Source organism: Hyperolius riggenbachi, chromosome 11, assembly GCF_040937935.1.
Source record: "Hyperolius riggenbachi isolate aHypRig1 chromosome 11, aHypRig1.pri, whole genome shotgun sequence".
NCBI lineage: Eukaryota > Metazoa > Chordata > Amphibia > Anura > Hyperoliidae > Hyperolius > Hyperolius riggenbachi.
The window spans coordinates 193474012-193499413 of NC_090656.1; the positions used below are offsets into that span (position 1 = coordinate 193474012).

The following is a 25402-nucleotide window of genomic DNA, read 5'->3' on the forward strand; positions in this document are numbered from 1 at the left end:
CGATTTCCCGCTCGATCGACGGGATCGATTATCTCTGACATGTCCGATCGGGTCTAGATCGATACAGCGGTCGATTTTGCACACTTAGCATTAGAAAATCGACCGCTGTATCGATCGAGACCCGATCGGACATGTCAGAAATAATCGATCGACCAGTCAATCGAGCAGGAAATCGCATCGTGTGTACCCAGCATTAGGTCAGTGATCTGAAACCGGGATTACACTGTAAGCACCCGAGATTTAGTGATGTCAGGCAGGGATTAAGCTGCAAGCTCCTAAGGTCAGTGATATGAGCCAGGGATTAGACTGAGGACAGTTAGTGGCATCAGGTGGGAGGCCCCGATATCGCTGGCAGTCTAGTGGCCCCTAGGCTACCCTCCCTCCACTCATAAGGAGTTGGGTCCCTGTGCTGCACTCCCCTTCTTCTAATGGACATGTCCCCAGGTTCCGCTCCCCTCCCTCCGATGCGATGTATGGTGCAGGCAGTGACACTTACCCTCCATCTTGAAAGTGGCAGCTCTGCTCTGCAGTGCAATGCAGCGGCTAGCAGGACGGAGGGTGAGTGTCACTGCCTGCACCATATATCTGCATCAGAGGGAGCAGAGCCTGGGACATGTCCATTAGAAGGATGGGAGCAGTGGTGTAGCTACTGACTTCTGGGCCTTGAAGCAAGGAGAGGAACAAGCTGGCACTGCTTTTCTGAAATGTATTTATTCATAAGTATAAAGTGAAGTGCAGAGGTGTAGTATGCATAGTCATATACACACATACTGAGGGAGGAGAGTGAGGGCTGGGTGCAGGGAACTGGATGCCCGATAGCCGTTTTGCACGTATATGCGCAAAACAGCCAAGCATCCAATTCGCTCCACTCACCACTCACTTTCCACCCCCAGTATGTGCATATATAAGAATGCATACAGTTGCAAACATGAAGTTTATGCACTTTATATTCATGAATGAATACATTTCAGTAAGCAGATCTGCCTGCCACCAACTGCCCGCTATCCCTGTTTGGTAGGCAAGGCAGGGATGCTTCCTAGAGTGGGGAAGTGAGTCCTGCCGAGCATGAAGGCGAGCCCGATTTCAACCCTGGGGGCTGCCGTTCCAAGTACAGTACTGTACATTATTGCTTACTGTGCGGGTCCCAACTCCCAGTGACAAGTCTGCTTACAGCGCAGCGCCGCTTAGCCATACACTTATCCCCGCTGGTGTTCTCCTCATCTGTTCGCAATACTCTTGCCCACTCCGTCCCTCCTCTCAGCCATGCTTGCAAGGGAAGGGGCGGAGCGGGCACGAGTGATGCGAGCAGGAAGAGAAGGGAACACCACCGGGGATAAGTGTATGGCCGAGCCGAAGTGCTGTAAGCGGACATGTCACTGGGACCCGCACATTAAGCAAGCCAGTGCACCTCTTTGTTATGCGGCAAGCGGCGGGACTGGGTGGGGGAGGCGAGTGTGCTGTCTGGGGCACAAACGTACTGGCCGGCCCTACACCACTAGAAGGGAGTATAACAGCTCAGCATCTCTGCACAGGGACAGGGAGGAGGCCGCCTTCTTCCACTTCCGGCGCCTGTAGGCACGTACCTGCATTAAGTGTAAGTAGGACCTCAAAATAACAGGTTTACTTTATTGTTAAATAATTTAGGTGATGATTCTGTTCACAAGCACCATACAGATGTGCTTCTCGGCCGTAGCCAAGCGGCATGCACTGTTAGATTGGGGGTGTTGATGGGGCAGCACGTGGGTGAGCAGCTCATGCCGGGCAGGGTAAGTGACAATGCAGTGTGCTCATTCATCAGTGTTGTAAGGGGTCTGGCATGCTGAATCGCTGAAAGACACTACTATATATGGGGGTGTCGGACCATAAGGAAGGCTGTATGAACCAATAGGATACTGGGTATAAATTACAAATGTTATTCCTATTTAATTCCCAGTCCAATGACAGGTGTTTTTATTTTTCATTTTGGGTGATTTGGCTCTGGCTCTTTTGGGGGTTCTTGAAGTGATGCCTTGTGGGTAGGAGGCCAGTATCTCACTGGTAACTTTACAGTACTGCCTGTCCTGGTGTGGGTTGCAAAATAAATTGTCGGGGCAGTGGATTGTTGCTTCCTCTACTTTCTTGCTGGAGGATTATCAAATTGTATGCTAAGGAGCAAGGCAGTTTCTAGGCTAAATTGCACCCAGGGTGAGAATGTAAAAATTGTGCCCCCCACCCCTTACTCTTTAGGGAGAGTCACACAGCCACAGGTAACAAGTAGATCTGCCTACTTACTAGTGAACAGCTGCTCTTCCAGGAGGAAGCAGGGACCATGAAAACACACTGGCGAAGAGAGCCTGGAAAGCCGACTCCTCTATGGGCGCCGCACACTGACAGCCTGCAGTACCGCTACAGGACATCGGGTGTCATCACGCGGTGGTGACGTGATGATGACTTGATGTCTGACGCAGGCAGCCTAGAAGGATTCAAGGAAGGTGATCAAGCTGGTAACCTTTTTCCAATTGGCTGCACCACACGTCACCAGCTCCCTAGCAGTTATGTCCTTCTGCCTACTTGCCGGTCTGCACCCAGGGTGGTCGCACTGCCCAAGAAACAGCCCTGCTAAGGAGTGCACAACATGGGACAAGCAACCAGGCACTAGGGATGGTCAATGATCAAGCTGGTAACCTTTTTCCAATTGGCTGCACCACACGTCACCAGCTCCCTAGCAGTTATGTCCTTCTGCCTACTTGCCGGTCTGCACCCAGGGTGGTCGCACTGCCCAAGAAACAGCCCTGCTAAGGAGTGCACAACATAGGACAAGCAACCAGGCACTAGGGATGGTCAATGAGATGGAATTACAGTATGTAACAATATGTAAATTCTTTAAACCCATTGGCGTTATGATTCTTTCTGGATTTTAGGGTCTAGAAGCGGTGCAGTTTTTTGCACCCTTTCAGACCCTAAAACCTGGAAAAAAAATCATGCTGCCAGGGAGATCTGCTGCAGTTCCAGAAATCGCTCACCTCCCTGGCTCCAGCGCTGCAGTTTTCCGCCCATCCTCCAGGTGGCGCTGCAACTCTAAAGTGAGATTGCTGGCTGTCGTCATGACTCTTCGGGAGGAAGCAGAACCTCGGAGGAGCGGAAGAAGAATGGTGATCCCCTGGGAAGTATGTATGCCCGCTGCGCGCTATACTCTGCACACAGCCTCCGGCGGCTACCCCGAGCACAGGTCGGGATTACCGCTCTGAGCTGCAGTTTTCCGCCCCGACCCTAGCTCAAGATTACCGCCAAGGAGGTTAAATAAGATGCAGATGCGGCTGGCACCCAGCGCAGACTGGTTTTCCTCATGGTGAAAATTGAAGTTACACGGTGTTCATGGCTTAGGACAGTGCCTATAACCAAATTCCATTAGCTGAGAAAGTCCAGAGGTACTGCTCCTGTCTGTGAAGCATGAGGTCATTAGTTTGACTCCCCTGTCAAAAAAACAAAACAAAACAAAAAGGTCATGAGTTCTTTGAGAAACTGCTGTGTTCAACCACTTTTTTCTGTTACTACTTGCCTAATGGAATAAAGTTCTGAAGTTTTCGGACACAATAGTGCCCCGCTCTGAACTCTTTAATTTGGAGGAAATACGGAAAGGAAATATGCAGTTAATGCAGGAAATGAAACCTTCGTGAGATTTGATTGGTCCATTTTCAGCCTGATTTGCATACATCATTTACACAATCCTGCATCATCCTTTTTTTTTTTTTTTTTTTTTTTGCATCTTATTGACCATCCTTACAAGACAGCTTGTTCCTGCAAGCGCATTTGGTGCTGACCCTATACATCTACTGTTCTTATTGCCTTGTGGATAGGAATGGTTGCTGATTTCAGGTCAGAGGTCACACTGGGCGTCTTGGAAGAATGTTTGCCATGCTGACCCCATGCTGAGGCAGACTACCATCTCTACGTGTGGATGTTTCTTTTACATGTGGAAGTGATACTTGCAAAAGGAATAATAAACAGAACTGCTAATTTCCTCAGTGACATTATATAGCCTGGATTTAGGGAAGTCCTAGAGGGATGTGGTCCAATTAAACCCTTTTCACTATGACAATCCAATTCACAGTAGCTTTTACAGAAAGATTAATAAAAGCACTGTTAGTATGTGTTTTAAAACCAGGAAATATTAGTTCACAAAAGACTGCAGTAATTTTGCTGAGGCTGGTTCTCTTCATGTTTCTTCTGATTGATCTTTAAAGAGGCAGTTTGTCGAAAATTAGGCTACTGGCATAACCCTGGTAGCATGTACCTAATATTAGGTGAATCAGATACTAAACGGTTCAAAGAAAAAAGAAGAAGAAAGAGGCCTTGAAAGGCTATATACAGCATATGTAGAGAACCTGCCTGTCCCCCCCCCCCCCCCCACCACCACCACTCGGGCTGCGCTGTAACTGCACTTCTCTCCTCTCTCCCTGCTGAAGCTGTATGGGACATTGGAATGGAGATTGAGGCTGCTCAGAATGCTGTAAATAAAGAAGTTAAATGACTGCATTTTCGTTTCTAAATATTTTATTGACATAAGCAAAAGAGAACATACAAGCCAAAAGCCTAACCCCTCAGAACATGTAGAATGTAGTATCAAACAGTACATAAAATGGCGATAATGAAAATGACCCTCCCGTCCAACAGGGGGACAATAAAGAAGCAATTATTCATCAAGAACTGACTGACGGCTAAGGCCTCCTCTTAGATCAGTCCATGGTTCCCAGATGGTGGTGAACTGGTCCATAGTGTCTTGAATGAGGGCATTAAGACTTTCACAGATCATAATATGGTCTATTCTATTCTCCAAAACAGACAAATGATAAGGAGGGCTTCAGCCACTGGGAGGCAATATAAGTATTGTGGGTTCTTAAATGTGTGTGTGTGTGTGTGGGGGGGGGGGGGTTAAAACCTAAAAGAAAAAAAAGGTTAGCAATATTTCTAGTCAGTCTGGACCAAAATTCAGAGACCACTAGACAAGTCCACCACGTGGGGTAGGTTGTACCCTCAGAATTACAACCTCAAGAGCAGAGGGAAGATCTACTTGGGTTGATTTTATGGGGTCTAGGTAGGATTGATGCAGTAGCCTAGATATTTATATATTTGCAGGCAGATCTTCTCCAAATCATAGCATGAAGCAAAATAAATGTAAAATCCCATGCCTTAAGGCTGGTTTCACACCAGGACATTGCGTTTTAGGGGACGTTATGGTCGCATAACGTGCCCCTAACGCAACTCCTGGTGCTCCCTGCTTTGGACGTCGGAGTGAGCCGCGTTGTGCAGCTCACTCTGGAGTCCGTGATGCGTACTCTTGGACGCATGCAGCAACACGTGATCCCGCCGGCCAATCGCCGCACAGAGCGGCCGCTCCAGGAAGTAAACACTGCACGTCACTGAGTGCAGTGAATATTAATTAGCCATGTGCCTGGCCGCTCTCCGCTCCTCCCCAACGTTACTGAGCACGTGCAAACAGTCTAACGTGGCTCTGCCGCTTACAAAGTACTGCATGCAGTACGTTATATTATGGCGCAGCGTTACACTGTAACGCAACGTGGGCACTGTGAACAGCCCATTGATTTTTCATTGCTGTGCGGTGGGCTGCGTTACAGGCTGCACTAACGTGCGCCTGTCACGTCCCACTGTGAAACCAGCCTGATTCCAAACTATAATAAATCTTATTCAAAAAATAAATCACATTGTGAAGTTGACATTGCCAACAGCAAGGGTTAATACGGAAATCAATGATATGTTAGATAGTGATGGTCAGGAGAAGCCAGTGATCAGGTTGACAGGTGATAGATGTGCAAGTCTCTGATTTGCTAGTCATGATCATGTGCTAAAGCTGGATGAGATTACAGCAAATCAGAGCTTTCCAAATCTATCAGCTGATCAAACAAATCACATGCTTCTCCAGAAGTTCTCCCAACACATGACCATCGCTCCATCAGTTGTAATAATGGCAATAATAAAATTGACTGCATTAAAACAGAGAGCCCCCGAATATGAAACAATGATGAGTGCAAAAATCAAGAAGCATTAATGACATAAAATAATATGTGCCTGAGATGTGCAGACAGTATGTTATGCTGTAAAGAAACAAGAGTTCTACCCAATGGCCTCAATTCACTAAACTTATCTCCTGTCTTTAATAACTCTTCTAGAGTTGTTACCATGGTGATAAGGCATGTAGTATTCAGGAAACATTTTACCTCAGGCAAACCTAAAGTTAACTCTTCTGTCTTTAAATTAACTCTCCAATCCTTAAAATAACTCCAGAGTTAAAGACAAGCTGTTAATTAGCTGCATGTGTAAATAACTACAGAGGAGGTAAATTAACTACAGAGGAGGTAAATTAACTGCAGAGGAGGTAAATTAACTACAGGAGAGGTAACTTAAGGAATGAAGAAGTAAGATAACTCTCTCACGTGTGGAGGTAAGTTTTCTCTTGCTTTATTATCTCCAGCATGATCTTAGTGAATTGAGGCCAATGTCTCCATGTAGGGCTGGAAGGTGTTATGCTGCAGCAAATACACATGAACCTGTGAAATGAGCTACTAAACAAATGCACAATTGTGTAATAAGATGTACATGAAAGCCCCTGCCTCCTAATAATGCAATATGATACAGGGAAGTAAACAAAAGATGTATGAATATAGCAGTGTACTGGCAGATTGGCGTACAGTGCAGAGTGGAAGAGGAACGGAGGACTCCACTTTCCGGTATACTATTTCCCTTGAGAGCGGTGGTCATGCACTGATATCTCGGGGACTGTGTTCCTCTGCGCCACTGCACTATTAGTCACCCTGGGGTTTTGTTTTCTCTGTACAGTGATTATCGTGTTCTGTATTGTGAAATGAGTGGTCACTTTATTCTTTTTTGCAGTTGTATCGTTGGCATTATTACCAGTGTTCTCCCCAGAAATCTTTTACAGCCGGGTGGCATAAAAAAGTAGCCGGGTGGGGCAATATTAGGGAATGCAAGTAGGAGGTGAGCCGATGACAGCCGGGTGCTCACCAAAACTAGCCGGGTGGAGCACCCAGCTAAAAGAGCCTGGGGAGAACACCGTATTACAATTGATGCCCATCTAATGTGCTGTACATCCAGCAAACTGTTGTTTTGTATACAGTAGACTCTCATTTATCCAGCACAGACAGCCTGATGCCGGATATGTGTTCTTGGCGGTTGCTTGAAAACCTCCCCTTCTCCCCTCGAATGACAGGCAGAGGGGTTGCGCAGCATAAATCACTCACACATCAACTGGGTCTGGTCTTCTCCTCTCTTGTAGCTCCCAGGGACTTTGCAGCTTCCTCCATCCACAGCTCCGACTCTTCGCATGACCCGATCCAGGGCAGGTGACACGTTGGGGAGCTGTAGGAGGAAGCGGGAAAAGCCACTGGGATCCACAGGAGAGAAGACGACCAGACCCGGTTGATCCGTAGGCAATTTGCGCTGCGCACCCACTTTGCAAATAGTATAGGAATGCCCCCATTCTCCCCCGCCTGGCATGCCTTTAGTTGAGACTTCCGGATGCCTGAGTTCTGGTTAATAACTGTATTACCAGTGACATAGCAATAGGGGATGTAGAGAATGTGACTGCACCAGGGCCCCTGGACCAGATGGGCACATTTTAAAGGGAACCGGAGAGGAACCTTCATTAAAAATACAAAAAGCTTTTATACATACCTGGGGCTTCTTCCAGCCCCATAAGCCTGGATCGCTCCCACGCCGCCATCTTCCGCTTCCTCTATCGCCGGTACTGGGTCCCGTCACTTCCGGCGGACACGGCCAATTGTCCGCATCACAGGGGCTCCCTCCATATCCGTACGCATGCGGCTGCGCAGTATGCAGCCTCACGCGTACTTATATGGAGGGAGCCCCCTGTGATGCGGACAATTTGCCGCATCTGCCGGTCAACTGGCGGTAATGACGGGACCCAGTACCGGCGGATCCAGGCAGCGGAGGATGGCGGCGTGGGAGCGATCCGTGCGTATGGGGCTGGAGGAAGCCCCAGGTATGTATAACAGCTTTCCCCCAATGTCTCTGGTTCCCTTTAACAAGTGTGAACTGGCCCTAAGTCAGAGTTCAGTCAGAAACATCTGTATTAGAGGCAGAGGATCAGCAGGACAGCCAAGCAAGATGCATGCAGATCAGTTCAGGTGTCCTTTAACAGAGAAGCAGTGGGTACAGCACAGCAGCAAGCACGCCTGCCATTAAGATACAGTAATTATTTGCAGTCTACAGTGAAATTGACTTATTGCTCACTAGTGAGATTATGTATGGTTTCTCCGATGGTATTGCTTTGTTCTAACACCTTTTTTATTCTACAGAGTGGTGGGATGAAGAATTAAGATCTAAGCGAAGTCGCAAAAAATGGGATCCATTCCGCTCTGAGAAGAAGAGGAGAGTTCCGTTGGTTTCCGGTATCCTTTTATATGTGCCTCTTGTGTGCCAAATAACTAAATAGGATCTTGTCAACAAAAGTAAAATTCCTGGAATTGGACTTAAATCTTAAAGGAGTTGTCAGGGATTTTTATAGAAAATAACCGCTACTTACTGGGGCTTCCTCCAGCCCCAAGCTCCCAGGACCTCCCTCGCCGCAGCTCTGCCTTCAGCCGGTCGCCGGAGCTCCGACCCGGTCCCCAGCGATGACGTCAGAGCGACCTCCAGGTCGCTCTGTACTGCGCCTGCGCGAGCGGCACTATCAATCACCGCCACGTGGGCCAGAGTGGACTGCGCAGGCGCAGAACTACGCCGCCTGCGCAGTCCGTTCCGGCCCATGTGGCGGTGATTGACAGCGCCGCTCGCGCAGGCGCAGTACAGAGCGACCTCCAGGTCGCTCTGACGTCATCGCCGGGGACCGGGTCAGAGCTCCGGCGAACGGCTGAAGGCAGAGCTGCGGCGAGGGAGGTCCTGGGAGCTTGGGGCTGGAGGAAGCCCCAGTAAGTAGCGGTTATTTTCTATAAAAATCCCTGACAACTCCTTTAAGGTGGACCTGAACTCAGAACTTCCTCTCTGCTATAAAAGATACACAACAGCATAATAAACTTTAAACAAAAAACATTTAACAACTCATCCTCCAGGATGGCTAAAACATGAGAGGAAGCCTGCTCCACCCCAAAGGAAACACCCCCACAATTATTCAATTAGACAGACCATATAGGTCCTCCTCTGCCATAGTCCCTCAGTTTTAGTGTGTTTCCTACACCTGAAGGACACCCTCTGAGGCAGTATAGTACCTGTCTCCTACGTTTTCTTTTCAAGCCTCCTTCCCCCTCCAGCGGACAGAACTGCGTGTTGAGCTCTTCTCGCTTGTGGTGTAGCAGAGAGAGCTCGTGCGTCCATGGGTGGTGGCGGCACGGATGGAGGTCTGATGCCGGCCGTGTCTGCGGGCAGAGTGAGTCGCCTAAGGTGACCGCGCGAGATCCCGCGAGACTTTAACTGTGCACGGAGGGAGGAGGCAGCGTGATGACGCACGGCTGATTCCGCATAAGGCGGAAGTTATTCAGCGTTCCCGGCGCCATTACATGCCGGTCAGTGCTTGCAGAGGAAGGCATGGAGCAGTCAGACGCCTTACCCTCTGAGCCCAGCGGACCTCCGGACGCTACCACACAAGCGGCAAGACAGGTGAGAGTGGACAGACTTTTGGGTTTTGGGAAGACAGGGTTTTGGGAAGACATTGCCAAAAGTCTGTCCACAAAGAAAACTGCTGTATTTTCTGTGGGGGTCGCTGGGCAAGGTTTATCCTATATTTTCCTGTGTAATCTGCATGTAAGATTTAGCTATCACAGGGCTTATAGGAATATTGTTCTCCATTGTGTTTTTACAGACTTCCTCTTCAATACCTGAGGACCCTGGCCAACCTCAGAAGTCTGTTGACTAGTCCAGGCGCTGCAAATATTGTAATATAAAAATGCCAAAATCTTGGACTAAATCACAGTGTGAAAAATGTATAAAGTCTTCATCTACCCCTAAACCTCCAGACCCTTCGGTAGTTATGATGAACTTTATGGAATCCGTGCGCAAGGAATTTTCCTCCACATTTAAGACATTTAGATCAGTCATGTCTTCTCCGGCTCAGTGGGCTGTACCTCAATTAACCCCACCCTTGGTGCCGACTCTACCTGTTCCGTCAGGTGTTCAGCCCTCTCCCGCTCCTCCTCTAGACATTCCGGCTAATCTGGGGGGGGGAGGGAACCCATCGGTCCCCAACCCTCAGGATTATGCGGTTTCTTCTTCCGCTGACTCCTTAAAGGAGGGGCAAGAGAGGAGTGGGCCTGATTCTGACCCAGAAGACGTTCCAAAAAAATTATCCAAATACCTTTTTAACGCTGAGGAAACGTCAAGAGTTACTTAAAGCAGTTTATGAGGCGGAACAACTGGCAGAGCCAGTAGCCTCCTCATCTGCAAGAGATGATATATATTCTGGGTTGGAGAGTTCAGAAGGTAGAACCTTTCCGGTCCATCCAGCTATTCAAAAAGTTATATTATCGCAGTGGGAGGACCCGGAAAAAAGGCTGTATATTCCCAGGTCTTTTAAACGCAGATTTCCCTTTAAAGAGGAAGATATCGCCTTATGGGAGAAATGTCCTAGACTGGATGCTGCTTTATCGCAGTATTCTAAGAATACTGATTTGTCTTTTGAGGACGCAGGGGTCCTGAAAAACCCTATAGACAAAAAAGCTGAAAATTTATTAAAAAGGGCATGGGAATCTATTTCCTTCTCTTTTAAGCCGGCAATCTCAGCTATTTGTCTATCCCGCAACTTAAATAAGTGGCTAGCAGGGCTTAATAAACATTTAGTGGATGGTACGCCTCATGCTACTATCCTAGAATCTTTTCCGGTGATCGCACGATCGGTGGCGTTCCTAGCGGACGCTGCTACTGAATCCCTAAAATCAGCAGCCAGAGCTCTAGCATTAATCAATACAGCTAGACGGGCCCTATGGCTAAATATATGGGAAGGTGACATAGTATCTAAACAAAAACTATGTGCAATGAAGTTTGAGGGAGATCTATTATTTGGCAAAGGATTAGAAGATATCCTGGAGAGATCGTCTGGTAAAGGCAAAAAGTTTCCAGACAAGAGAAAGAAACAGCCTTTTCGTAAAAACTTTCAAGGCAAAAGACAGTTTAACCAGAGGGAGGCGAAATCGCAGCCCCAGAAAAAGAGATGGACATATAACTCCTCAAAATCAAAAACTCCCTTTCTCTTTAACAAACCAGCCACCTCAAATCCAAGAGAAAATAAGTGACAGGGAACAGGTCGGGGGGAGACTCCTATCATTCAGCCACGTGTGGACAAATATTACCACAAACGAGTTTATTTTGGACCTGCTGAAAACAGGTTACAAAATCGAATTCTCCTCCCGTCCTCCCCAAAACTTTGTCCTTACGGGTCTATCCAAGGACCGGGAAAAAGCATCTGCTCTGCTAGACTCAATAAGTACACTCCTGCAGCAGAATGTGATTACCCGGGTTCCGGCTACCCAATACAGAAGGGGTTTTTACTCCAGAATTTTCATGATACGCAAACCTTCCGGCAAATACAGAATGATTTTAAATCTCAAACAATTGAATCCGTTCATTCAGGAAAAGAAGTTCCGAATGGAGAACATCTTTTCAATAAGGAATCTGATCCCAAAAGAAGCCTTTATGGCGACTTTAGATATCCAGGATGCATATCTACATGTACCGATACACCCGGCATATCAACGCTACCTGAGATTTGCGGTAAGAGTGGGGGATACAATCCACCACTACCAGTACCGAGCCCTTCCCTTTGGGATCTCTTCGGCTCCTCGCATATTTACGAAAATTATGGCAGAAATAACATCTTTTTTGCATCTGCAGAAGATCCAAATAATTCCATATTTGGACGATCTGCTAATGATAGCAGACTCCACGCAGACTCTTTTAAGCCATATAGATCTAACAATCCATTATCTCTCCCAGCTGGGTTGGCTTGTGAATTACGACAAGTCAATGTTGATCCCAACCCAGAAAGTGAAGTTTCTGGGTTTTTGGGTGGATTCAATAAACAAAATTTTTCTGTTACCGGAAGACAAGCAACTAAGCCTGATTCTCAGAGTACGGGACTTCAGAGCACAGCCAAGAGTATCCCTGAGGGAGACTCTTTCTTTGTTAGGCTTGATGACTTCAACGATCCCGGGGGTAATCTGGGCACAATTTCATTCCCGCATTCTTCAGGAATGGTTCCTAACAGTTTGGGACAAATCCAGGGAGAGTCTGGATCAGTCCTATTCGCTTCCACCCTGTGTGATCTCATCCCTCCTTTGGTGGGAGGAGGTCACGAACCTCAATCAGGGTCACTTATGGAATCCGCCAGTTCAGAAGAGGATATATACGGACGCCAGTCTAGATGGCTGGGGAGCCCATCTAGAGCATGTCCAAGCTCAGGGACAATGGACTCCAGATATTCAAGTCAAATCTTCCAACTTCAGGGAGCTCCTGGCAGTAAAATTGGCACTGCTCAGATTTCTCCCGATCATACAAAATTGCCATGTAACCGTGTTATCAGACAATATGGTAACCGTATCTTACATTCAAAAGCAAGGAGGGACGAGGTCAAAAGATCTAAGGGATTTAGCGCTACAAATTTTACAGATAGCAGAAATAAATCTGCAAACGATCTCGGCGGTGCATATAAAGGGCTCTCTAAATATTTTAGCAGATCGACTAAGCAGAGAGCCATGCACGGAAGCGGAATGGTCTCTCAACAAACAGGTATTCGACCTGATAGTAACTCAGTGGGGACAGCCGACAGTGGATCTGTTCGCGTCACCACAGAACGCAAAAGTCAAAACGTTCTTTTTACTTCATCCCTCGTCCAACCTTGCACACCTGGATGCTCTAGCGGTACCATGGCCGAAGGACCTTCTATATGCATTTCCTCCCTTCAACTTGATAGCGAAAGCCCTGTGGAAAATAGAGCGGGAGACAGCTCTAGTAGTTTTTGTGGCCCCCCACTGGCCGAGGAGAGTATGGTTTTCGAAAATACTTCAACTCTCTATACAGGGACCTTTGTTTCTACCTCCCAGGGTGGACCTTTTGTCTCAAGCCGAGACTTTGCACCCGAACCCTCAGAAATTTGCCCTAGCGGCCTGGCTCTTGAAGGGGAATTTCTGAAGTTAAGAGGATTCTCCAAAAGAGTTATTTCTACGTTAGTCAATTGTCCTAAGTTGACGACACGTAAAATTTATTGTAAAGTTTGGAGGGTATTTGCTTCTTGGAAGAAAAGAAAAAGCATAAAAGAAACTACAATACCGAGTATCTTGGAATTTTTACAAGATGGTGTTGAACTAGGACTAGCCACTAGCACATTAAGAGTCCAGGTTGCGGCTCTATCCTTTTTTCTTAATTTCAAATTAGCCAAGGAACAGGCAGTTATTGATTTTCTAAAAGCAGTATCCAGATCGAGACCAATCCCGTCAAAATTATTTCCTCCCTGGGACTTACCGGTAAGTTTGGTTTTGAATTATTTAACTGAGTCTCCTTTTGAGCCCCTCAACTCAATTTCGATAAAATGGCTAACTCTAAAGGCGGCTTTCTTAGTCGCCATAACGTCAGCACGTAGGGTTGGGTACATTCAGGCCCTTTCAATAAAGGACCCATACATGACTGTGTTTCCCGATAGAATAGTCTTTAGAACAGATCCTACGTACCTCCCTAAAGTATCTTCGGCCTTTCATAGATCTCAAGATATTATTATTCCATCCTTTTGTGATCCTCCTTCCAATGAAAAAGAGGGAAAATTTAACAAGTTGGATGTCAGGAGAATTCTACTGTCCTATCTGGAAGCCTCAAAGCCTTTCAGAAGATCTAATCACTTGTTTGTAGCTTTCGCAGGGTCAAGGAAAGGGTTACAAGTTTCAAAAAGTACTATAGCGAGGTGGATTAGAGAGGTTATCACCTTAGCCTATGCCAAGGCAGGACAGTCTATTCCCCAAGCTGTGAATGCACATTCTACCAGATCCCTGGCTACCTCCTGGGCTGAAAGATCAGGGGCCTCTTTAGAACAGATCTGTAAAGCGGCAACCTGGTCTAGTCATCAGACTTTTGTGAAGCATTATAGAGTCGACCTACTATCAGCTCAAGACTTATCTTTTGGGAGAAAAGTTCTACAAAACATCATCCCTCCCTAAGGTAACTTTATTAGACTTCTCGTTGGTCTCTCATGTTTTAGCCATCCTGGAGGATGAGTTGTTAAAACCCTGTTAGAACTTACCGGTAGCGGTATTTCAACGAATCCTCCAGGATGGCTACCTTAGTTCCCTCCCTATCTTGGGAGATATTAGATTAATTATTATGCATACATATGGTAGTAGTATTCTTACTTTATGGGGTCCTCCTAGGTTGTACTCTATATTTACTGAGGGACTATGGCAGAGGAGGACCTATATGGTCTGTCTAATTGAATAATTGTGGGGGTGTTTCCTTTGGGGTGGAGCAGGCTTCCTCTCATGTTTTAGCCATCCTGGAGGATTCGTTGAAATACCGCTACCGGTAAGTTCTAACAGGGTTTTCTTTGTTACAGCTGATACAAATCCTAAAATAAATCTGCACTGTCTACTTCCTGATTCATGGAAGCAGACATATTAATAGCCTGTGCTTTCAAATGAGCTTATCTGCCATGACAGTCATGTGACACAGGGGAGAGGTCAAATTACAATCACAATCAACTTGTGATTAGACACAAATGAGGGGGAAATAAACAGGCTAAACTCTCAAAATACATACGGTGCATTTCTCTATGTTTTCCTTCTGTCCTGTGCGAGAGTTCAGGTCCACTTTAAAGGAAACCCAAGGTGAAAATAAACTGATGAGATTAAAGTGGATCCAAGATGAACTTTTACACATTGCATAATTGTGTTCCTTTCCTATTGTGTATAGGGCATTCCTCAACCCAAATACTTTTTAGTTTTTGTTTTAATACTTAATTCCCTATAAACTAAACAAGCCACGCCCACAGGCTTTCAAAGAGCCAAGGCACTTTCAGACAGTAGCAAGGGCTCATGGGAGCTCAGTCTGGGCAGGAGGAGAGGGAGGTGTTACAAGCCAGAGATTTCAGATGGGGAGGAGGGAGGAGGAGGGGGATTAGGTTTTTTTGCTCAAGATGCAGATAAGCCTGCCTCTGTGTAATGTTTACAAACAACATGGCTGCTGTCATTGTATCACAGGAAGAAATAATCATATTCTATTAAAGCTGTTTGCAGCTAGATTTGCTGTGTAAACTATCTAAGCTTTAGATAAGATATATAGACAAGTTACTTGTTATAGTTAGTTTTTCATCTCGGATCCGCTTTAACAATTGTATCTATCCTCCTCCTTTTTTTGCCTCATATGAGTGATAGTCTTTCACACAGTCTCAGTGTCCCAGAGCTAAAATATATAGACTGTTGACCTTTTTTTATATCTGTGCCCTGCACTGTTAAGTTGTAGGTCCCATCTGGAGAGAAACTGTTACTGGCATACCTGACTGGTTAGCTCTTTCAGGGACAGAAAGAAGAAAAAAAAAACACATCCTAGTTATTTGTATACTTGGCACTGTACATACACATGTGTATCTCATCATGTCTCATGTCGCCTCAGGTACACTTTACGTAACTAGATTGGCAGAGGTGGTCCCACCTGCCCGTCTTTACCGAGAACCATCTAGCGGGTGTACAAGTCTGAAGTCCTCTGTGCACTTGCCACTCAGTCGTTGAGCCCAGCTTTCTCCCCAGCTGTCAAAACTCGCTCAATAAGTACTGTTGCAGGCATTCGCTCAATAAGTACTGTTGCAGGCATTCACTCAATAAGTACTGTTGCAGGCATTCACTCAATAAGTACTGTTGCAGGCATTCACTCAATAAGTACTGTTGCAGGCATTCACTCAATAAGTACTGTTGCAGGCATTCACTCAATAAGTACTGTTGCAGGCATTCACTCAATAAGTACTGTTGCAGGCATTCACTCAATAAGTACTGTTGCAGGCATTCACTCAATAAGTACTGTTGCAGGCATTCACTCAATAAGTACTGTTGCAGGCATTCACTCAATAAGTACTGTTGCAGGCATTCACTCAATAAGTACTGTTGCAGGCATTCACTCAATAAGTACTGTTGCAGGCATTCACTCAATAAGTACTGTTGCAGGCATTCACTCAATAAGTACTGTTGCAGGCATTCACTCAATAAGTACGGTTGCAGGCATTCACTCAATAAGTACTGTTGCAGGCATTCGCTCAATAAGTACTGTTGCAGGCATTCGCTCAATAAGTACTGTTGCAGGCATTCACTCAATAAGTACGGTTGCAGGCATTCACTCAATAAGTACTGTTGCAGGCATTCACTCAGTAAGTACTGTTGCAGGCATTCACTCAGTAAGTACTGTTGCAGGCATTGATGTATTTTCACCCCATCCAATTTGAGTGAATGGGGCTTTAGGCTGCTAGCAGTGACGGAGGGTTCAATACCGGGCTTAATGTCTTGAATTGTTTATTTTAACCCTATAAGCAAGGGAACCTCTGCATCAATGTTTACAAGTTCCTAATATATTTCAGAGCTGAGTAGTTAGTAAAGCCACAAGTAAGGCACGGTTCACATTAGCGGCTGCTATCCGGAATCGCCGTGCCGGAGCCGGACCGCATGCGGACCGGACGAAACGGACGCACGGCATAGCAATGAAAGTCTATGCGACCGTTCACATGCGTCCGTTTCGTCCGGACCGGAGCCGGACCGGATCCGGACTCCGGCGTCCGTTCCAACATGCGCTATTTTTTGGTCCGGCTGGTCCGGCTGACGTATCCGGACCGGAGCCGGAATGTTGCATCCGGCCAATGGAAACCAATGAGAACCGGAGAGCGCACAACACACTGGCTATAAAAACCGGATGTTGTACCACACTTCCTATGCTGACTCTATGGTATGGTGGCCATTTTGGATGGGGACCACATGGCACCAGCGTTCACAGAGTGGAGCAGCAGTGACTTCATGCTGGAGCTCTTTGGCAGCAATATGGAGCAGGATCTGTCTGATAGCGAGGGGGTGAGGCCCTACACATCAGAAGACCTCATCCTACAGGTGCAGCAGGTACCAGCCCTGTGGGACAAGGGGGATGCGGACCACAGCAACATCAAAAAATGCAGAGGCCTGTGGAAAAAAATTGCCAAGCTGTATGTGGAGGACTTTGAGCACTTGAGCAAGAGACAGCAAGGCACAGAGGGTATGTTGACTAGAAGTTTTTTGGGGGGGCTTGTGGTTTAAGCTTGTGATGTATTCCACTTTTGCTATGGATTTGTGTCACCCACGTGTTGCCCACCCACCCGTGGCCCACCCACCTGTTCCCCACCCACCTGTACCCCACCTGTGATGTATCCCACCCACCTGTACCCCACCTGTGATGTATCCCACCCACCTGTACCCCACCTGTGATGTATCCCACCCACCTGTACCCCACCTGTCATGTATCCCACCCACCTGTACCCCACCTGTGATGTATCCCACCTGTGATGTATCCCACCCACCTGTACCCCACCTGTGATGTATCCCACCCACCTGTACCCCACCTGTGATGTATCCCACCCACCTGTACCCCACCTGTGATGTATCCCACCCACCTGTACCCCACCTGTGATGTATCCCACCCACCTGTACCCCACCTGTGATGTATCCCACCCACCTGTACCCCACCTGTGATGTACCCCACCTGTGCTGTATCCCACCCACCTGTGATGTATCCCACCTGTGATGTATCCCACCCACCTGTACCCCACCTGTGATGTATCCCACCCACCTGTACCCCACCTGTGATGTATCCCACCCACCTGTACCCCACCTGTGATGTATCCCACCCACCTGTACCCCACCTGTGATGTATCCCACCCACCTGTACCCCACCTGTGATGTATCCCACCCACCTGTACCCCACCTGTGATGTATCCCACCCACCTGTACCCCACCTGTGATGTATCCCACCCACCTGTACCCCACCTGTGATGTATCCCACCCACCTGTACCCCACCTGTGATGTATCCCACCCACCTGTACCCCACCTGTGATGTACCCCACCTGTGCTGTATCCCACCCACCTGTGATGTATCCCACCCACCTGTACCCCACCTGTGCTGTATCCCACCCACCTGTGATGTATCCCACCTACCTGTACCCCACCTGTGATGTATCCCACCCACCTGTACCCCACCTGTGATGTATCCCACCCACCTGTACCCCACCTGTGATGTATCCCACCTGTGATGTATCCCACCCACCTGTACCCCACCTGTGATGTATCCCACCCACCTGTACCCCACCTGTGATGTATCCCACCCACCTGTACCCCACCTGTGATGTATCCCACCCACCTGTACCCCACCTGTGATGTATCCCACCCACCTGTACCCCACCTGTGATGTATCCCACCCACCTGTACCCCACCTGTGATGTATCCCACCCACCTGTACCCCACCTGTGATGTATCCCACCCACCTGTACCCCACCTGTGCTGTATCCCACCCACCTGTGATGTATCCCACCCACCTGTACCCCACCTGTGATGTACCCCACCTGTGCTGTATCCCACCCACCTGTGATGTATCCCACCCACCTGTACCCCACCTGTGATGTATCCCACCCACCTGTACCCCACCTGTGATGTATCCCACCCACCTGTACCCCACCTGTGATGTATCCCACCCACCTGTACCCCACCTGTGATGTATCCCACCCACCTGTACCCCACCTGTGATGTATCCCACCCACCTGTACCCCACCTGTGATGTATCCCACCCACCTGTACCCCACCTGTGATGTATCCCACCCACCTGTACCCCACCTGTCATGTATCCCACCCACCTGTACCCCACCTGTGATGTACCCCACCTGTGCTGTATCCCACCCACCTGTGATGTATCCCACCCACCTGCGATGTACCCCACCTGTGCACATAAAACATACACAATGACCAATTATTAAACATCAATTTATTGTAAAAAATTAAGACATTTAAAATCACTTAAAAACTTGAAACTCCAAAATAAACACATTTCAACAAAACATATTAAAAACCAAACATTCACCCTCGTCCTGGTGGTGTGGTAAAATAAAGTCTCAGTTGGTCCCTGTTCCGCAGTGACACTACCCTTGGCCTGGTTGCATACCTCCGCAGGGGCATTAGTGGAAGCACATTCGGGGGTTCCGGAGTCTCTCTTTCCTCCTGCCGCACAAAGTTGTGGAGGATGCATGCTGCCTTCACCACGACAACTGCGTTGCCCGGTTTCAGCAGCATGGGCGTGTGGAACACCCTCCACTTTGACACCAGGATCCCAAATGTGCACTCCACCATTCTCCTTGCACGGCTCAACCGAGCATTGAAGTGTAGCTGGCTGGCATCAAGTCCCCTGTCTGGGTACGGACGCATTACATGGTCGGACAGGGCGAAGGCCTCGTCCCCCACAAACACATAGGGGTAGGCCGGTGCCCTTGTCCCAGGCTAGGGTCTGTCACGGGGGAGACGCAGTCTGCCTTCCTCCATCAGCCGGCAAAGGGTCGTACGCTGGAAAATTCCAGAGTCATTGGAACTACCGTACGACCCCACATCCACGTACACAAACTTGTAGTCCGCATCTGCCACTGCCATTAGAACAATGCTGAAGTATTTTTTATAGTTGAAATAATGGCTGCCACTCCCCACGGGTTTCTGAATCCGGATGTGTTTCCCATCCAGTGCGCCAACACAATTAGGAAACTTGCACTCGGTCCAGAAGCCCTGGGCGATCTCCTCCCATTTCGTGGTGTCCGGCACAGGCATGTATCTGGCCCTCAGTCGCGTCCAAAGGATCCTCGAAGTCCTCACGACGATGCCTGCCACCGTGCTCTTCCCAATACGAAATGTGACATGTAGCGATGTATATGTTTGTCCAGTTGCGATGTACCTACAAGAGAAATAATCGAAATCAATTTTTCATGTCGTTACAGGAGAAAGGTTCAAGACAAGGTGGCGCAATATACGGGATGCATACGTGAAATGGCTACGGAAGAAAAAACTTGCCGAACGAAGTGGCAGTGGCGGGGGAAGGCGACAAAAAGACTACCAATTTGCCAAGCAATTGTCTTTCATCAATGCAAGCCTGGAACCTAGACTGTAAGTACCACTACTGTGGGCAGGAACTGAGAGCTCATTTACCATGACTTCGGCCATGTATTGCTATAAACTGGCCTCAATTCCCATGGCTAGCGAACTTTTCTCACAAGCTTTATCAAATGTTGGGTAGAAACGGTTGATAAAGTGTTTGCTAGTGTTTGCTAGCTCTGTGAATTGACGCCACATGCTGTTTGGCACACCAATAAATATTGTTTTTATCTACAGGACTGAAGACAATTTGGAGCAAGAGGAACCGACCCAGGAGGCACGGTTCAGCAGTGAGGAGAGCTTGGTGGATGATGACGTCGCCGATGTAACCTATTGCCCCGAGGAGAGGAGTAGGAGGAGGGAGTCCTTAATCCCAACTCTCTCCTTTGATGATGACTTGGCAGAAGAGAGCTTGGATGTTGAGGTTGCAGGACCGAGTGTGGAAGAAGCTGCACCTCCACAATCGACCGCTATGGAAGCTCCAGGGGAACAAGAACAAAGTGAGGAGCACCGAGAGACTGCAGCACAACCAGCGCGCAGGGCAACCCCGACACAGGCCAGAGGACGGGAAGATGCTGCCACACCACCAGTGAGGACCACCACACCAGTGAGGCGTCGAGGTACCCTCCCCCCAACAAGGAGAGAGACAGAGTCCGAGATGTCCGGGGCTGTCTCCGGACTTCTCGGGATTCTTCAGAGCCACCAAACTCTCATAACCCGGCAGTTGCAAGATGAGGACAGGGGCCATATCATGGAGCAGTACAAGTCCCACATCACTTCACTGCAATGTGAGCTCGACGCTGTACATGGGCACTACAGGGACGAGCTTAAAATGATTCATGAGATGCACAGAGGAGAAATCGACCAACTGCGTGCGCAGCATCATCAGTCGGTGTGCCAGCTGCAGAACATGATGCAGCAAATGCATCAACAAAGCAAGGAACTACTGAAATTGCAGGCACACCCGTGTTTTCACACTGTGATGTCTCTAATACCATATTTGGAAAAGGTGCCTTCCCAAAACCTGATGGCGTGCCATTCCAATTTGCTGGAGGTGATTAAACAGCACATGGACACGCCATTATTGCAACCACCAATTTTTAGACCCCCACAACCAACAGCGGTGCCCACCTGGCAATCATCACAGATGTACACCGGCTACAGAGGCAGTCAATATGGGCCACCGCTGTCAGGGTCCAGCTCATCCACGACCAGCACCCAAGAGAGTCCAGATTTCCAGGCAGCAACTCCCACCTTTTCTAGTAGTGGTGCCGATACAATTTGAAAAAAAAAGTCAAATTGTTCCTGGACATGCTCCTCTGAATACCTCCGATCCTCGGAGGAAGGATACCATCACAGGGCTTTTTAGCCCAACCTTTTCCCTGCCCCATCTCCTTCAACCAAGGTTCAGAGGTGTTCAGATGACCATGTCAGGGAACTTTTGGTTTTGCTGGACTTGAACTTTAGGGCCTGGTGTCCCCGAAAGACACTACCTGGGTCACAACCTTGTGCCTGTTGCACTGCACCTGTAGTCCTGCACCTGTGCCTTTGATTCCTCTTGTTCCTTACTTTGTTGTTCCTAATCACTTGCACAAGACCCTTGGAGCCATGGGTGAAGGACACCTTCACTGGTCGGTGAGAGGCCTAGCCTTTTCACTGACCTGTGTCCTTCATCCATGGCTCAGAGGGTCCTGTGCCAGTGGTTAGGTTTTAGAAGCACTAATAATTTAGGGCCTAGTGTCCCCGAAAGACACTACCTGGGTCACAACCTTGTGCCTGTTGCACTGCACCTGTAGTCCTGCACCTGTGCCTTTGATTCCTCTTGTTCCTTACTTTGTTGTTCCTAACCACTTGCACAAGACCCTTTGAACCATGGATGAAGGACACCTTGACTGGTCGGTGAGAGGCCTAGCCTTTTCACTGACCTGTGTCCTTCATCCATGGCTCAGAGGGTCCTGTGCCAGTGGTTAGGTTTTAGAAGCACTAATAATTTAGGGCCTGGTGTCCCCGAAAGACACTACCTGGGTCACAACCTTGTGCCTGTTGCACTGCACCTGTAGTCCTGCACCTGTGCCTTTGATTCCTCTTGTTCCTTACTTTGTTGTTCCTAACCACTTGCACAAGACCCTTTGAACCATGGATGAAGGACACCTTGACTGGTCGGTGAGAGGCCTAGCCTTTTCACTGACCTGTGTCCTTCATCCATGGCTCAGAGGGTCCTGTGCCAGTGGTTAGGTTTTAGAAGCACTAATAATTTAGGGCCTGGTGTCCCCGAAAGACACTACCTGGGTCACAACCTTGTGCCTGTTGCACTGCACCTGTAGTCCTGCACCTGTGCCTTTGATTCCTCTTGTTCCTTACTTTGTTGTTCCTAACCACTTGCACAAGACCCTTTGAACCATGGATGAAGGACACCTTGACTGGTCGGTGAGAGGCCTAGCCTTTTCACTGACCTGTGTCCTTCATCCATGGCTCAGAGGGTCCTGTGCCAGTGGTTAGGTTTTAGAAGCACTAATAATTTAGGGCCTGGTGTCCCCGAAAGACACTACCTGGGTCACAACCTTGTGCCTGTTGCACTGCACCTGTAGTCCTGCACCTGTGCCTTTGATTCCTCTTGTTCCTTACTTTGTTGTTCCTAACCACTTGCACAAGACCCTTTGAACCATGGATGAAGGACACCTTGACTGGTCGGTGAGAGGCCTAGCCTTTTCACTGACCTGTGTCCTTCACCCATGGCTCAGAGGGTCCTGTGCCAGTGGTTAGGTTTTTAAAGCACTTCAATTTTAGGGCCTGGTGTCCCCGAAAGACACTGCCTGGGTCACAACCTTGTGCCTGTTGCACTGCACCTGTAGTCATGCACCTCTGCCATCGGTTCCTCTTGCTCCTCACTTTGTTCTTGTTCCTAACCACTTGCACAAGACCCTTTGAACCATGGATGAAGGACACCTTGACTGGTCGGTGAGAGGCCTAGCCTTTTCACTGACCTGTGTCCTTCACCCATGGCTCAGAGGGTCCTGTGCCAGTGGTTAGGTTTTTAAAGCACTTCAATTTTAGGGCCTGGTGTCCCCGAAAGACACTGCCTGGGTCACAACCTTGTGCCTGTTGCACTGCACCTGTAGTCATGCACCTCTGCCATCGGTTCCTCTTGCTCCTCACTTTGTTCTTGTTCCTAACCACTTGCACAAGACCCTTTGAACCATGGATGAAGGACACCTTGACTGGTCGGTGAGAGGCCTAGCCTTTTCACTGACCTGTGTCCTTCACCCATGGCTCAGAGGGTCCTGTGCCAGTGGTTAGGTTTTTAAAGCACTTCAATTTTAGGGCCTGGTGTCCCCGAAAGACACTACCTGGGTCACAACCTTGTGCCTGTTGCACTGCACCTGTAGTCCTGCTCCTCTGCCATCGGTTCCTCTTGCTCCTCACTTTGTTCTTGTTCCTAATCACTTGCACAAGACCCTTGAAACCATGGATGAAGGACACCTACACTGGTCGGTGAGAGGCCTAGCCTTTTCACTGACCTGTGTCCTTCATCCATGGCTCAGAGGGTCCTGTGCCAGTGGTTAGGTTTTAGAAGCACTAATAATTTAGGGCCTGGTGTCCCCGAAAGACGCTACCTGTAGTCCTGCTCCTCTGCCATCGGTTCCTCTTGCTCCTCACTTTGTTCTTGTTCCTAATCACTTGCACAAGACCCTTGAAACCATGGATGAAGGACACCTACACTGGTCGGTGAGAGGCCTAGCCTTTTCACTGACCTGTGTCCTTCATCCATGGCTCAGAGGGTCCTGTGCCAGTGGTTAGGTTTTAGAAGCACTAATAATTTAGGGCCTGGTGTCCCCGAAAGACACTACCTGTAGTCCTGCTCCTCTGCCATCGGTTCCTCTTGCTCCTCACTTTGTTCTTGTTCCTAATCACTTGCACAAGACCCTTGAAACCATGGATGAAGGACACCTACACTGGTCGGTGAGAGGCCTAGCCTTTTCACTGACCTGTGTCCTTCATCCATGGCTCAGAGGGTCCTGTGCCAGTGGTTAGTGTCTTTTGGGGACAAAAGGCCCTAAATTATTAGTGCTTCAAAAACCTAACCACTGGCACAGGACCCTCTGAGCCATGGATGAAGGACACAGGTCAGTGAAAAGGCTAGGCCTCTCACCGACCAGTGTAGGTGTCCTTCATCCATGGTTTCAAGGGTCTTGTGCAAGTGATTAGGAACAAGAACAAAGTGAGGAGCAAGAGGAACCGATGGCAGAGGAGCAGGACTACAGGTAGTGTCTTTTGGGGACAAAAGGCCCTAAATTATTAGTGCTTCAAAAACCTACCTGTAGTCCTGCTCCTCTGCCATCGGTTCCTCTTGCTCCTCACTTTGTTCTTGTTCCTAATCACTTGCACAAGACCCTTGGAGCCATGGATGAAGGACACCTTGACTGGTCGGTGAGAGGCCTAGCCTTTTCACTGACCTGTGTCCTTCATCCATGGCTCAGAGGGTCCTGTGCCAGTGGTTAGGTTTTTGAAGCACTTCAATTTATTAGGGCCTGGTGTCCCCGAAAGACACTTGGGCAGCTATGCCCTGCAACTCTTCCAGCACAAAGTTGGTGGTTGGTGTTCCTTAAAACTGACCGGGCTATACCATAGATATGTTATTTTTTTGTCTTCCATGTTGGAAGAATGTTTCCATGTTGGAAAGTGGTTGTTTTTGCAATAAAAAAAATTGTTTTTACATACCTCAGTGTGATGAGTAGTTGTTCTTGTGGTGTGACTGCTCTCCTGAACGTGGTATCCTTCTTCCTAAGGTCATCCTTCACCATCTCCAAAAGGGTATCAAACCTGTCAGGAGATGTAAAGGAAGAAGCTGTAAAGTATGTTGTGGGACAAGGTGTTGGGTGGAGGATGGGGGAGGTGTGTTTACAGAGGTTTGGGAGTGTTGTGGAGGGTGGGGGTGTAGTGTATAGCTAGGTATACAGGGGTGTGGGGGTCAGGGTGGTGTGTTTAGCTAGGTATACAGGGATGAGGTGTTGTGGGGGTGAGGGTGGGGTGTTTAGGAATGGTGGGGGTTGGTGTATTTAGGCTTATATACTTACAGGGGAATAGACATCCGAGTGTAGCTGTAGAACTTCTGTGGGTGTCGTCTGAGGTCCCGGTAGAGGGCCTGGAACTCTCCCTTCCTCTGCCTCCTGGCTAGTAGAGGGTGCACCCACCATCTCCTGCGAGGAGCACGCCTTCTCCCCACATAGTAGTAGGTAAACAACAGGAAGGAGAGAATTCCCAGGTAATA

The 25402-nt window shown here is 48.3% G+C and overlaps 1 protein-coding gene across 1 annotated transcript in view; it reads left to right on the forward strand.

Moving 5' to 3' along the window:
* Positions 1 to 25402, forward strand: part of BRMS1 (BRMS1 transcriptional repressor and anoikis regulator) — a 77871-nt gene that overhangs the window by 39388 nt on the left and 13081 nt on the right. The window contains exon 7 of the mRNA XM_068261108.1: positions 8334 to 8426. Coding sequence (XP_068117209.1) covers positions 8334 to 8426 — 93 coding nt within the window. The remainder of the gene's footprint in view (positions 1 to 8333; positions 8427 to 25402) is intronic.